Here is a 15,493-nt window from a genome sequence, read left to right as displayed (position 1 = left end):
TTCATCACGCAGTGCGAACTCCACTTTGAGCTGCAGGCAGCTGCCTTCGCCACCGAGCGGGCAAAAATCGCTTTCGTTATTTCCCACCTGACTGGTCGTGCGGCGGCGTGGGCTACTGCTGAATGGAGCCGCAATTCCGCCGCGTGTCATTCATGGTCTTTTTTCGTAAAGACTATGGAGCAAATTTTTCAATTTTCCACTCCTGATCGTGAGGCAGCTTGCTCCCTTGTCACCTTACAACAGGGCAAGCGCAGGGTGTCAGATTATGCGATTGAGTTTCGCCTTCTAGCAGCTGAGAGTCATTGGAATAATCGAGCGCTACTAGATGCCTTTTTTCAAGGACTATCCCCCGCCGTCAAGGATCATTTAGTCCCGCTAGACCTGCCGACCGACTTGGACACTCTCATCGCTCTTGCCGTAAAAATCGACAAGAGGCTTTTGGATCGCGAGCTGGATGGAGATTGGCGGAGGGCTGCGTCACCGCGCACTTGGAGGACGAGCCTCGGTGACCAGCCAAACCAAGGCAGATCCCCTGGTTACGGTCTCAACCCACTGACTAGCGTCCCCACGGATGAACCCATGCAACTGGGCAGGTTCCGTCTCTCCCCTGAGGAACGTCAACGCCGGCTGAGGGAAGGGTGGTGCTTCTACTGTGGTCAGTTGGGTCATTCCGTGAGCAACTGTCACGTCAAAGTTGCCGGTGCCGGTAGCAAGGGCACGGGAGAGGTGAGTCTGAATTTCATTAAGGAAGACCGTACACGGGTTCTTCCTAAAGTGACACTATGCTCTCCTGATCAAGAAATTCATACACCTGTATTAATTGACTCTGGTTCTGATGCTAATTTACTTAACTCCCTCCTCGTTAGACGTATGCACCTTAGAACCTTTGAAATAAAACGCCACCGCAACACCGATGCTGCAGACGGCAGTTTTATGGGCAAGATCACTCACCGCACCCAAACACTCACATTGACATTTCCTGATTCTCACTCGGAACGCATTAGTTTTCATGTTTTTGACGCCATGAATCATGACCTTATCTTAGGGAACCCATGGTTGAAATTACATAACCCCCACATTGACTGGTCCCCTGGGCAGGTTATGTCATGGGGCAGCAATTGCGCCCGGAACTGTTTCAAGCCGCCATGTGATGTTCAGGGCTATGTTTCTAAGGACAATCCACAGACCCCATCTGGGGATCCTGATTTATTTCAAGTGCCCACCTGCTACCAGAATATTAAAGACGTTTTTTCCAAGTCCAAGGCCAAATCCCTTCCACCCCACAGACCTTATGACTGTGCTGTTGACTTGCTGCCTGGAACCACACCCCCACGAGGGAGGTTGTTCTCTCTTTCAGGGCCGGAACACAAGGTCATGAAGGAGTACGTGGATCATGGCACCCACCTGTTCCCAATTAGCCTGTTCACTTGCGGGATGTTCCAAGCAGGTGTTTGATGAGCATTCCTCAACTTTCTCAGTTTTTTTTGCCACCTGTCCCAGTTTTTTTGGAACGTGTTGCAGCCATAAAATTCTAAGTTAATGATTATTTGCTAAAACAATAAAGTTTATCAGTTTGAACATTAAATATCATGTCTTTGTTGTATATTAAATTAAATATAAGTTGAACATGATTTGCAAATCATTGTATTAAATTTTTATTTATGTTTAACACAACGTCCCAACTGGGCGGCACGGTGGCCGACTGGTTAGAGCGTCCGCCTCACAGTTCTGGGGACCCGGGTTCAATCCCCGGCCCCGCCTGTGTGGAGTTTGCATGTTCTCCCCGTGCCTGCGTGGGTTTTCTCCGGGCACTCCGGTTTCCTCCCACATCCCAAAAACATGCATTAATTGGAGACTCTAAATTACCCGTAGGTGTGACTAAGTGCAAATGGTTGTTTGTTTGTTTGTATGTGCCCTCCGATTGGCTGGCAACCAGTTCAGGGTGTACACCGCCTCCTGCCCGATGACAGCTGGGATAGGCTCCAGCACGCCCGCGACCCAAGTGAGGAGAAGCGGCTGGATGGATGGACAACGTCCCAACTTCATTGGAATTGGGGTTGTACCTTCGTCCAGTGTGACCATGCGCTACCAGTGTTCTATTATTGTATTAACTTGATTGTATTGTGTTTACATCTTGTTCCACTTTTGTGACAAGTAAGAATGTTAAAAAGTGAGACTAATGAAGGCAAATCTGCAATAGGAATTATCATTCAATTATACCAGGGAACCCCAAACTCAAGACGACGGGCCATTTGGAAGCTCTGTACTGGAGCTGTGGACCAATGGTTAAGATCATTGGCTGCCAACGTGGGGTACCTAGGTTTAAGACCCCGACGGGACCATCCACCAACATCTCCCGGACTCATGGCTGTGGTGTCCTTGAGCAAAACACTGATACCCTGAACTGCTCCCCGGGTGCTTCAGCTGCCCCCTGCTCCTGTGTGTTCCACTAACAAGTGTGTGTGTTCACTGTGATGGGTAAAATGCAGAGAACAAATTTCATGTGCATGCAAAATTAAGACACCTTTCTTGTGTTTTTTTTTAAATATTATTTTTACTCTTGAGTGATATGTAAGGACCTGAACAAATAGGAGGCCGCCCAGCATCGCAAAATGTTTGTTTGATCGCAAGGTTTCGCTGTATTGTTAAAATACAATATATGGCTCCCAACTAAGTAAATACAGGGGGTCCTCAGTTTTCTTCTTTAGGAGTTCTGCCTAAATTTATACATAAGGCAGAACGTGCCATAGTCTTTCATTAGTAAAGTCATAACTACAATAAATATTTTTATGAAAACCCTCTCTTGGCTATGAATACATAAACAATTAAGTAAAAACTCTAAGTACCTCAAACAAACTTTTATTCATCTACTGAAATTCTGACAGTAACTACCAGAAATGTTTCAGGCTTGATCCTCATAGTTCTATTATCTATTTACAGTATACTATGTTTACATTTGTTTCATTTGCTGTTGTTATGTGAGATTAACTTTGCATCTGAATTGCCCCAGTCTGAACCACAATCAACATTAACAAGGCTTGCCTTTGCAGATACCCTTTTGTTTTCATCTGAAGAAAGCAAAAATGAAAAATGAGGATCCACACTTACTGTATCTGTAGCCATCACCACTGACAGAAACCCAGTGGGGTTAATGACTGAGTGGGGAAAGAGGAAATAGAAGCTGTGATTAATGACGCTGTAAAAGTGTGCCTCATAGTACACAGGCGACCTTAGGAATATACTCAGCATCGCTGAGCCGCAGTTATCTTATAGCATTCATTCTCTTAACAAAGGCAAACATTGTTGAAGTGGGTGATGGATTGCACAACTGTATACTGTGTGCTGGATGTGTACACTCTAATTACAGAGTTCCCATGAATGCGCTTTATATGGCTTTCCTCCATGTAATGGCTGCAAAACATTACAGTTAAGTCTCATTTTAATTTCTTTTTCATTTCCCCAAAAATCTTACTGTTATAAAAGGCAGATCGCCAGATCAAAATGCGAGTGGCCACCACACTGAACAACTGCCCCCCGACCCCCCCCCCCCCCCCCCCCGCCGCCCCGCCGCCCCCCCGCCCCCCCCCCCCCCCCCCCTCCCCCTCCCGCCCACACACACTGCTCTCGTCCTCACCGCCATGGCCCTACCCCTTGGGGAAATGGACAAAGCATCTCTTGTGTGTCGGCACAGAGACCCGAGTGACCCTGCTTAATATCATAGTACTCTCCCACTGTCATACAGCATGCACACTCTGGCAAGCACAGAGCCGTCCAGCCGAGGCGGCTTCACTCAGCCCGCTGACCTTCAGCAAGCCCCCAGGTCCTTGGCATGACGCACAAACAACACACTGTAAGACCAGAGCCACACAGTACATGTCAGTTCGCGGATGTGACGTGGTGACAAACATGTGAGACATTTTACCACAATGTCTGTTCAAACAATATTAGCCCATCATGAACACTGAGTTGACATTTTAAATAGACATACATATAATGTCATGTTCCGTTAAATTAAAGGGTCAATTTCAAAATCAATGTTTTAGATCTACTGTTACTCATATTACAATATGATACCATCAACCGTCGAGACCTTCAAGTTCCTGGGAATTACAATCTCTCAGGACCTGAAGTGGGCGACTAACATCAACTCCGTCCTCAAAAAGGCCCAGCAGAGGATGTACTTCCTGCGGCTTCTGAGAAAGCACGGCCTGCCACCGGAGCTGCTGAGACAGTTCTACACAGCGGTAGTCGAATCAGTCCTGTGTTCTTCCATCACAGTCTGGTTTGGTGCTGCTACAAAAAAGGACAAACTCAGACTGCAACGGACAATCAAAACTGCTGAAAGGATTGTCGGTACCCTCCTACCCACCCTGAAGGACTTGTACGCTGCCAGAACTAAGACAAGGGCGTGCAAAATCCTCTCAGACCCTCCGCACCCCGGTCAGCGGCTCTTCCAGCTCCTTCCCTCAGGTAGGCGCTACCGATCAATGCAAACTAGAACTAGTAGACATTCCAACAGCTTCTTCCCTCTTGCGATCAACTTCTTAAACACCTAACCTATAATTCCATTACAACAAGCTGGCAATTTTTTTTTGACTTGAGTTCGTTGTCACATTTCTGTGGGGCCAATTATGTACTACTCGTGCACTCACTGTTGTTGTCTCGCCATGCTGCACTATTTGCATATACTGGCCACTCATGCCAGAGTAGCATCTGCTCCATTTGCACACTGATTGAGGAGTATCTGTACCATTTGCACAACCAACATTGTCCCAGATGATCGCACTACTCGTCACTTTAAACCGCATACACTCCGTGACGTCTCAGCGCCCCTTGCACAATGGTCATTGCACCGGTCTATTGCAATATTAGTTATTCGAACTGCTCTAAGTGCTAGAGGACTCTGCATCTTTTTGGACAATTGTTTTTTGTCAATGTCTCTGTCTCCAAAGTGTTCTGTAAATTGACTGTCTGTTGTACTAGAGCGGCTCCAACTACCGGAGACAAATTCCTTGTGTGTTTTGGACATACTTGGCAAATAACGATGATTCTGATTCTGATTCTGATATGATACAACACTTGTTTGTACTATTAGACAGCGACAAAGACTGTTTCTCAGAGGGGTGTAACAATTTGTTTTTCCAACAATTCGATTTCTATCATAATTCACTGTTGCCGATTCAATTCAAGGACCATATTGGTTCATCTAGAACAAAGGTGTCATACTCAAGGCCCCGGGGCCTACATCATTTTATGTAACCCGTGAAAGCAAATCATGTGTGTCAACTTCCATGATTCTTGCTAAAATCTGTATGGAATAAATAATCTGTGTGTAATAATATGATGAGGCGATTAATCATTGATATGGTTTTACAATCATAATGGCCCTCTGAGGAAAACCCTATCTACAATGTGGTAGGTAAAATTAATTCTGGTTATCATTCATTCATCTTACGTTCCGCTTATCCTCACTAGGGTCACGGGCGTGCTGGAGCCTATCCCAGCTATCTCAGGGGCGGGGTACACCCTGAACTATATATATGTAACACAATCGTGAACCTTGGAAACACCATCCAGTAACTGATGTTGTCGCTCATTCCCCTGCCACAAAGTAGGGGATAGTCAGGTAAACTAAGATAGGAAGCCATCCACATATAGACAAACATCTTAAACGTCAATAAAAGTGCTTAAAAAGTATTACCCCAATTCCAATGAAATTGGGACGTTGTGTTAAACATAAATAAAAACAGAATACAATGATTTGCAAATCATGTTCAACCTATATTTAATTGAATACACTACAAAGACAAGATATTTAAATTTCAAACTGAGAAACTTTATTGATTTTAGCAAATAATCATTAACTTGGAATTTTATGGCTGCAGCACGTTCCAAAAAACGTTGGGACAGGTGGCAAAAAAGACTGAGAAAGTTGCGGAATGCTCATCAAACACCTGTTTGGAACATCCCACAGGTGAACAGGCTAATTGGGAACAGGTGGGTGCCATGATTGGGTATAAAAGGAGCTTCCCTCAATTGCTCAGTCATTCATAAGCAAAGATGGGGCGAGGTTCAACTCTTTGTGAACAAGTGCATGAGAAAATAGTCGAACAGTTTAAGGACATTGTTCGTCACAGCGTCCTAACTGAACAATAAAGCTAAGTAATTGAATTACAAGCCATTGTCTTAGAAATACAACACATACACATCTCCAAATAGTCTACTATGCGTAAATCCATTATTTTCTAATATTGATACAGGCGATTGATTACCTTTTAAAACGATTTGAATGACTCGTTAACCACTAGTTTCTTACATAATTAAATTTCATCATTAAATGTGTGACTTCTTAGAAAATCTCTATTCAGCTTGTAAGAACAGCACATGGTTGTAGTTGAACAGTCTTTGACCTTACCGTTCTCATTCACTCCAAATGCTCTCTGCGATTTTTGTTTTGAAGTTTGTAAGCCAAGACTACATACACACAGAAACTCAAACAGCAGAGACTTTAGTAACTGTCTGATGAACATGGTGGATCATCTTGGGGACAGAAATTATATTTGCAAATGAACACTCATGCTGGTCTCATCTCCCAGAAGTGTTAGCCAAATTAGATCTGAGTAAAGTCTTTAGCACACCACAAGTCTGAAACTTTAGGTCACAAGTCAATAACCCAATGTCATGTGTTCTTTGAAAATAACAACAGTAGATACAACATTAGAAATACGAAACTGTATTACAAAATATGGTTGTATGTATCCTTTTTCACAAATGTACTCCTTAGCCAGCCGCAGAACCTCAAAATTAAAAATGCAACATTTAAGGTGTAAGTGATAATGATTTTGACATTTGACTACTTGCCCTGATACATTGTGGTGGAATTACCAATTATTATAATTACCATAAATTAATCCTTTAATTGAAGCTTTCAATCTCACTCTGAAAGTTATGAACGTCCTAGGTTGATTCAGGCGTTGTATGAGAAAAATATTTCTTCCTTAATGATAAAGCCATCCCGCAAAGACATTATGTTGCTGTTCTTCTTGAGACCACAAACGAGTTGAGACTGAATCAATGCTGGATACAGGCAAGTAGAGCACTTCATTTAGTCGCAATTGCTTCAAAATGTTACGAGTCAGCAATCAATTCCACGCAATTGACTAACTTCTTAACAATCACGTGAGAATTAATAGATTGCCCTGCCCATTACTAATCAGAAATCACCTGTAATGTTGGACTAATGCAGTTTAAATGTCTTCTTCTTCTTGTTTTTCGTCTTCTTCTTGTTTTTGTGGGCTTTAAGTTAAAAAGTTGTCATTTTTCACTTCAGTGTGATCTGAACCATGTCACTCTAAAACCTAGGTGAGGAAGGTCTTAAAGTAGAATGAGAGGAACTGAAAAGCTTTCCAAATCTACATTAATCTAAGTTACTTTCTATCCTGTTTAATAGACTTTACACCGATCTGATCGGCCTGATCGGTATCGGCCGATAATTAGCATTTTATGCTGATTGGCTTTAATGTCCTAATTCGCCGATCCGATCAATGACTCTGCAAAATATATTTACTGTGCGTCACCATCAAGTGCAGTATATTTGAATCCAAAAGATGGTTTATTTTTAGCCTTGTTGCATGTCTTTGGACGTAGTACTGTAAATATCTGACAGCCAATAAAGTTATTGAAAAAAAAACATGTCGGCGGTGTGGGACAGACAACACGTAATAAAATAATAAATAATCAAGACTACTGCAACAAAATCTTGTATTCCGATTCCACCGCATCCCGTCTTTTGCGATCACTGGGCTTTAGCTTGTCAACTCAAACGCAACCGGATACACTCATTACAACGGCCACGACAACAACAATCGTATATTATGTATACGATATAATGTATAATGTATTATAAGAACAAAATGGGGAAAAACGTGTGCTGGTGGTCACCGGGAGTACTTTAATTCAAGAATTGCTTGAGGTATGTTCACGTACTTTTAATACGAAACGGCGCGCAAGCAGGCAACAAAACGTAATGTAGCCTAGGAAGCTAGTGCTAGCACTAACGGTTGTACCGGCGTTCTGTCAAATGATGCTCTAAAGTTTGTGTGTGTGCAGTAATTTAATTACAATAAAGTAATTTCATTACAGTAAATTAGCACCCACTATTTCTGTCATGTTGTAATGTTGGTTTGACCTGACTGATTAGAATACAAGACCTGAATAGAGAATACTTTTGTTGAAGATACGCAGTATACAGTACACAAGTATATACAGTAAATGAACAAGTCATTAAAATAGACCTATTGCTCCATCTTGTGACCGGATCAGTGATTGGTTATCGTTTTTTTTTAAACTCGCTGATCGGTGATGGGTGATCGGCCCCAAAAATCCTGATCGTGTAAAGCCTATTGTTGACCATGGGCCAATCATGATGAGCAATGAGAGCAGCATAACCTGTCAGATGTCAAGCTTTACTTACCTGTTTCCAAAGGAATTTGTCCTCCTGGTTGATCTGCCAGGTGGTGACCACGTGTATGATGGACAGGACAGCTCCGCTAAGCACCGCCGCCCTCATCCTCACAGGCAAGAGGGTGTAGATGATGTAAATGAAAAACACAGACCACCAGATTCCCTCTGAAGCACTTCGGGGTGCCACCATGAGCACCCCAAACACTTGGACTGACACCAAGACGCCGATGACCAGGTAACTGACCATCCACATGTAGTCCTGATGGAAGCCGTTTCGATTGCACACCACCATAAGAGCAATGAAAAGCGCCATTGCAACCAACAAGGCGGCCGAATAGGCCACGTGGGGGGGTGAGTGGACACAGTGGAAGGTCAGCATGATGCCGCACACAATCACGAGGACCCCCATCAGCATGGTCAGAGAGCTCTGGTTGAGCCTGAAGAAGTATCGCTGGTATAGGCGTTCCAGTTTGCGGGACTGGAACTTTTTCGATTGGAATACCCGCACCACTCTGAGCCAACAGTCGGCAGCCGTCACCACGCCAGCTGCACCGTTGTCGTCTCCCATGTCGCCACTTCCTCCATTACACCCGCCTTTCCCGCCCTTCAGCTCACCATCCTCAAAGTCCAAGTCCACCGATTTCAGCCCCACGCCTTCCCTGTGGGGCCTGCCCCTTTTGCCGTAGTGGTCCTCCTGCCATCCACAACGGGCACCAAAGTTGCCACCACCTCCCATGGCCCCCGCCATCCCTCCACGATGGTGCTGGTGGAGGGGTGCGCCTGAGGGAGGCTCCATAGCATCTGGATCCCGCAGACAACTCATGTAACGTGGGTTGCAGAGAGATGAGCCTCCCCTCCGTTTGGACTTCTTGCCATTGCGCTCCCCCCACGCAGTCTTACGGTCATCCACTCTGGCGACTAGGAAACCACTGAACCAGGACATTCTGTGCGACCAGAGGGATACAAACAGGTCAAAGACAAATATGTACAATTTGAGATCATACGGGATTGCTTTGGAATCTTACCTGTTGGGGTTCTGGTACATGTCCCCGCCCTTTCCCAAGCAGCCGGCTCACTCATTTATACGAAGTTTAGAAGGAGTGAGTGGGTCCTCGGAGCCACACCACAGGGCTGCGCACTCTGAGTGACTGGATGGGGTCAAAATGTGCGCTACAAAGCTCCAGATGTCTATGCCATAGACGGTGATCAAAGCACATAGGTTTCTAAGAGGAACGTTCTCTGCTGTCAGGCCTATCTCCACGGTTTTCTCTGGGTCTAAAGGAGAAATTCAAATATATACAGAGAACAAGAGTTACTCAAACATTCAAGATCTGTGATTACATCTGAACAATAAATCAATTGAGGGGCTGAGAAGATCAGGCGAGCCAACCTAACCACTTAACAAACTAGGCAGTCGTCCACCATGCCGCCAAGTATCAAAGAATTTTACATAATTTAATGTAAATAATCTTAACTAGGCGGCACGGTGGGCAACTGGTTAGCACATCCACCTCACAGTTCTGAGGACCCAGGTTCAAATCCGGTCTCGCCTATGTGGAGTTTGCATGTTCTTCCTGTTCCTGCGTGGGTTTTCTCAGAGAACTCCGGTTTCCTCCCACATCCCCAAAACATGCACGCTAGGTTAACTGAAGACTCTAAATTGTCCGTAGGTATGAATATGAGTGCAAATGGTTGTTTGTTTTTATGAGCCCTGCGATTGGCTGGCGACCAGTTCAGGGTATACCCCGCCTCTCGCCCGAAGATAGCTGGGATAGGCTTCAGCATACCCGCGACCCTCGTGAGGATAGGCGGTGTAGAAAATGGATGGATGGATGGAAAGTGTTAACCAAATCGTTGTAGAGGTTATGTTTTTTCAAAAACTTTGTTTTGGTTTATAATGGTGTTACACATATCATATGCACTTTTAATAAGAGCTCCCAGTGGGAACTTCCCACTAAGAAATACAAACAAAAATGACTGCCCGTTCCATTTTAAGGGACATTGGTTTAAAATTTTCTCTTCCTTTGTCTGTCATTTTCTGATTTTTCTCCGTCTTTAACTCAAGTTCTCTCTCTCTCTCTCTCTCTCGCTCTCTCTCTCTCTCTCTCTCTCTCTCTCTCTCCCTCTCCCTCCTTGTCTCTGTCTGGTCTGTGCACAGTCAGTGATTACAGTAATTACCGCCTGTGATGCACATTGGATTGGCTGAAAGTGTGGCAGAACTCGCATGTGATTGGTCAGTACAGTACATCACTACCGTGAAGCCTGAAATATGTTGTGCTGCTTAAAATAGAAGCACCCCATATCATAATAATGACCTTTCTTTTTTTGCTATGGTGTGGGTCCGTTTGGGAATGCTTCTGGGTCCGGACGTGGACCGCGAGTTAGTGTTTTAAACGATGTCGCAACAATCAAGCAAGTCAGAGTGAGCTGTTTAGCTCCGTAGAACACTAGCTAGTTAGCTCGCAGGCTAGCGAACATACAACCCCAATTCCAATGAAGTTGGGATGTTGTGTTAAACATAAATAAAAGCAGAATACAATGATTTGCAAATCATGTTTGACCTATATTTAATTGAATACACTACAAAGACAAGATATTTAATCTTCAAACTGATCAACTTTATTGTTTTTAGCAAATAATAATTAATTTAGAATTTTATGGCTGCAACACGTTCCAAAAAAGCTGTGACAGGGTCATGTTTACCACTGTGTTACATCACCTTTTCTTTTAACAACATTCAATAAATGTTTGGGAACTGAGGACACTAATTGTTGAAGCTTTGTAGGTGGAATTCTTTCCCATTCTTGCTTGATGTAGAGATTCAGCTGTTCAACAGTCCAGGGTCTCCGTTGTCGTATTTTACACTTCATAATGCACCACACATTTTCAATGGGAGACAAGTCTGGACTGCAGGTGGGCCAGTCTAGCACCCACACTCTTTTACTACGAAGCCACGCTGTTGTAACACGTGCAGAATGTGGTTTGGCATTGTCTTGCTGAAATAAGAAGGGGCGTCCATGAAAAAGACGTTGCTTGGATGGCAGCATATGTTTCTCCAAAACCTGTATGTACCTTTCAGCATTAATGGTGCCTTCACAGATATGTAAGTTACCCATGCCATTGGCATGAACACAGCCCCATACCATCATAGATGCTGGTTTTTGAACTTTGCGTCCATAACAGTCCGGATGGTTCTTTTCCTCTTTGGCCATGAGGACATGACGGCCACAATTTCCAAAAACAATTTGAAATGTGGACTCGTAGGACCACAGAACACTTTTCCACTTTGCATCAGTCCATCTTAGAAGAGCTCGGGCCCAGAGAAGCCGGCGGCGTTTCTGGTTGTTGTTGATAAATGGCTTTTGCTTTGCATAGTAGAGTTTCAAGTTACACTTACGGATGTAGCGCCGAACTGTATTTACTGACATTGGTTTTCTGAAGTGTTTCTGAGCCCATGTGGTGATATCCTTTACACATTGATGTCTGTTTTTGATGCAGTGCCGCCTGAGGGATCGAAGGTCACGGACATTCAATGTTCGTTTTCAGCATTGTTGCTTACATGCAGTGATTTCTCCAGGTTCTCTGAACCTTTTGATGATATTATGGACCGTAGATGATGAAATCCCTAAATTCCTTGCAATTGTACGTTGAGGAACATTGTCATTAAACTGTTCGACTATTTTCACACGCACTTGTTCACAAAGAGGTGAACCTCGCCCCATCTTTGCTTGTGAATGACTGAGCAATTCAGGGAAGCTCCTTTTATACCCAATCATGGCACCCACCTGTTCCCAATAAGCCTGTTCGCCTGTGGGATGTTCCAAACAGGTGTTTTTAATGAGCATTCCTCAACTTTCTCAGTCTTTTTTACCACCTGTTTTTTGGATCCTGTTGCAGCCATAAAATTCTAAGTTAATGATTATTTGCTAAAAACAATAAAGTCTGTCAGTTTGAACATTCAATAGCTTGTCCTTGGAGTGTATTCAATTAAATATAGGTCGAACCTGATTTGCAAATCATTGTATTCTGTTTTTATTTATGTTTAACACAATGTCCCAACGTCATTGGAATTGGGGTTGTAATAAATAGTTAACTTTCCCTAAAATGTCCCAGTTGTTTGCATCTAGGAGCCAAAGCCGATCCGCCACCGGCTCGCTACGTTGTGAGCGGCGCTTCGGGTGTTACCCCAACAATGAAAATTTATCGAGTGCAGAAAAAGTTGTGTGCCCATTGTATTTATGAAACGATAACCTGCCCTCCTGTTCTTCTGATTGGCTTGCACCAAGACAGGACTCATACTTTTAGTGGATCATGACTCGCTGAAGCAATTCAGTAACACACACACGGCTCAAATTTCGTTTTTGTTTGAGGAGCAGTTTTGCTAATCATTTCTTCAGTTGAGGAGAAATTGTTTTTGCAACTTAATCGCACGGGGACCCGAAGCAAGGACTTTATGAAACAATAAAAAATATGACAATATAATGGGGGAGTTGAATGTAGGGCTGCAGCTAACGAATATTTCAGTACTCGAGTATCCTACTGAAAATTCTATCAAACAATCGATTATTTGGATAAACTATATTTTTGCTTGGCTAAAGAGCAATTTTAAATACAAAAGAGAAAATAAGGCATTTAACTTAATAACGTACAAATAATTGGTTTCCTTTTTAATATAACCAACTATTTGTATTTCTTGAATTCACATTGTGCATAAAAGATAAGGCATTATTTTTTAAAGCATTAACAGCATTTGTGCATCTTCAGTTAAGCAGCTACCATTTTAGCATTTTGTGACATAGCAATACATTAGCTTAGACCAGCTGACTAGGAATAAGACAAATATTCTTTGTACTACAAGTTTTGGAAGAGAGAAAAATATCTCCCTTCACCAAAACCCTCCTCTATTTGGGTACATGACGATGTTCCATTTTACTCTTATTCCTCTCTGACCACATTTGGCATGTTTTTCACCTACTTGACTCGAAGTTTTGCCACTTACAGATCATCGGATGGGCCATATGTCACACAGTGACTACACTGAGCAAAAAGCACACTGTATGTACCGTTATGGTTCTGTTATGCTGTCCTTGTCTTGGTTAAAAAAAATAAATAAATAAAAAAAGCCAGACGTTTGACAGTACTCATAATTAAAAGAGAGACCCCGTAGCCCACAGCGCTAACGTTATGTTAGTAAAGTAGTCTAACGTTAAGCTAATCGACTTGCACTATGTTAACTTCACCTTCGTCTCTCGGGTCCCGCAATGCGGCGTCATACTCGGCGAAAACAAAGGTCAGTGTTACAACAAATGGGTGCTCGCCTTGCATTTCACTATGAAATGCTACCACACTTTCGCCATTTGTCTTTTTTCTCTCTCTTCTCAATTCGCTGTCGCATTTTGCAGCCGCTGTCTTGGCGCGTCTCAATCGAATGCTTTACTTCCGCGTCCACACATCAGTGGCGTAAGCGCATTGTGTCATATATGCTACTGCCGACTTCTGTCTTTGCGACAGTCTCCGCGGTAAACCTCATTTGCATTTTTGTTTTTAAATGGTTTTTGATGCGGAAAATGCGAATTTTGACCCTGAAACTGTGATTTGAGACCGCTTAATTTGAGCCTTAAACACATACGTTGGTAAGCAATGTTGTCTGTCAGTGACCGTAAGTTGACAATGCTTTTTGCGTCTCTCATCATTTTTGTGTGCCTCAGATGCGGGACGCACATCAATCGAGATCCCTGAAAAAGTATCCATCCATTTTTTAACCGCTTATCAGAGGTCGGGTCGCAGGGGCAGTAGCTTTAGCAGGGACACCCAGACTTCCCTCTCCCCAGCCACTTCATCCAGCTCTTCCGGGGGGATCCTGAGGCGTTCCCAGGCCAGCCGAAAGACATAGTCTCTCCAGCGTGTCCTGGGTCGTCCCCGGGGTCTCCTCCCGGTGGGACATGCCCGGAACACCTCACCAGGGAGGCGTCCGGGAGGCATCCAAATCAGATGCCTCAGACACCTCATCTGGCTCATCTTGATGTGAAGGCGCAGCGACTATACTCTGAGATCCTCCCGGATGACCGAGCTTCTCACCCTAGCTCTAAGGGAGAGCCCGGACACCCTGCGGAGGAAACTCATTTCGGCCGCTTGTATCCGGGATCTTGTTCTTTCGGTCTCGACCCACAGCTTGTGACTATAGGTGAGGGTAGGAACGTAGATGGACCGGTAAATTGAGAGCTTCGCCTTTCGGCTTAGCTCCTTCTTTACCACAACGGACCGATACAAAATCCGCATCGCTGCTGACGCTGCACCGATCTGTCTGTCGTTCCATCTCCCATTCCATTCTTCCCTCACTCGTGAACAAGACCCCAAGATACTTGAACTCTTCCACTTGGGGCAGGATCTCATCCCGACCTGGAGAGGGCACGCCACCCTTTTCCGACTGAGGACCATGATCTCAGATTTGGAGGTGCTGATTCTCATCCCAGCCGCTTCACACTCGCTGCGAACTGCTCCAGTGAGAGTTGGAGATCACGGCTTGATGAAGCCAACAGAACCACATCATCTGCAAAAAGCAGAGATGCAATACTGAGGCCAACAAACCGGACCCCCTCTACGCCTCGGCTGCGCCTTGAAATTCTGTCCATAAAAGTTATGAACACAATCGGTGACAAAGGGCAGCCCTGGCGGAGTCCAACCCTCACCGGGAACGAGTCCGACTTATTGCCGGATATGCGGACCAAACTATGACTCCGGTCGTACAGGAACCAAACAGCCCGTATCAGGGGGTTTGGTACTCCATACTCCCTGAAAAAGTAGTGCAATAAAAACAAGAAGAAGAAGAAGAAACAAGAAAGCCTACGACTTGATCCCACACACATGGATACTGGAGTGCCTGGAACTGTATAAGATCAACAGGATAAGATCAACAGGATAATAAGAACATTCATCAATAACTCAATGAGGCTGTGGAAGACAACTGTGGAAGCCAATTCAAGCCAGTTGCAAAGGTGAACATCAAATGTGGCATATTCCAAGGAGATGC

At 44.2% G+C, this 15,493-nt stretch overlaps 1 protein-coding gene across 4 annotated transcripts in view; it reads right to left on the bottom strand.

Annotated features, from left to right (window-relative positions):
- adcy6a (adenylate cyclase 6a) overlaps positions 1-15,493 on the bottom strand; it is a 58,951-nt gene that overhangs the window by 31,227 nt on the left and 12,231 nt on the right. For 3 of the 4 annotated variants that reach the window (XM_061795361.1, XM_061795379.1, XM_061795371.1), the window contains exons 2-3: positions 9,489-9,738; positions 8,474-9,407 (exon numbers count right to left, since the gene is read on the bottom strand). The exons of the other annotated variant lie outside the window; for it this stretch is intronic. In XM_061795361.1, coding sequence (XP_061651345.1) covers positions 8,474-9,407; positions 9,489-9,508 — 954 coding nt within the window. In that variant the 5' untranslated portion in view covers positions 9,509-9,738. The remainder of the gene's footprint in view (positions 1-8,473; positions 9,408-9,488; positions 9,739-15,493) is intronic. 4 annotated transcript variants of the gene reach the window in all.

This window comes from Phyllopteryx taeniolatus, chromosome 1 (assembly GCF_024500385.1).
Source record: "Phyllopteryx taeniolatus isolate TA_2022b chromosome 1, UOR_Ptae_1.2, whole genome shotgun sequence".
NCBI lineage: Eukaryota > Metazoa > Chordata > Actinopteri > Syngnathiformes > Syngnathidae > Phyllopteryx > Phyllopteryx taeniolatus.
This window is presented reverse-complemented; position numbering and strand designations above follow the sequence as displayed.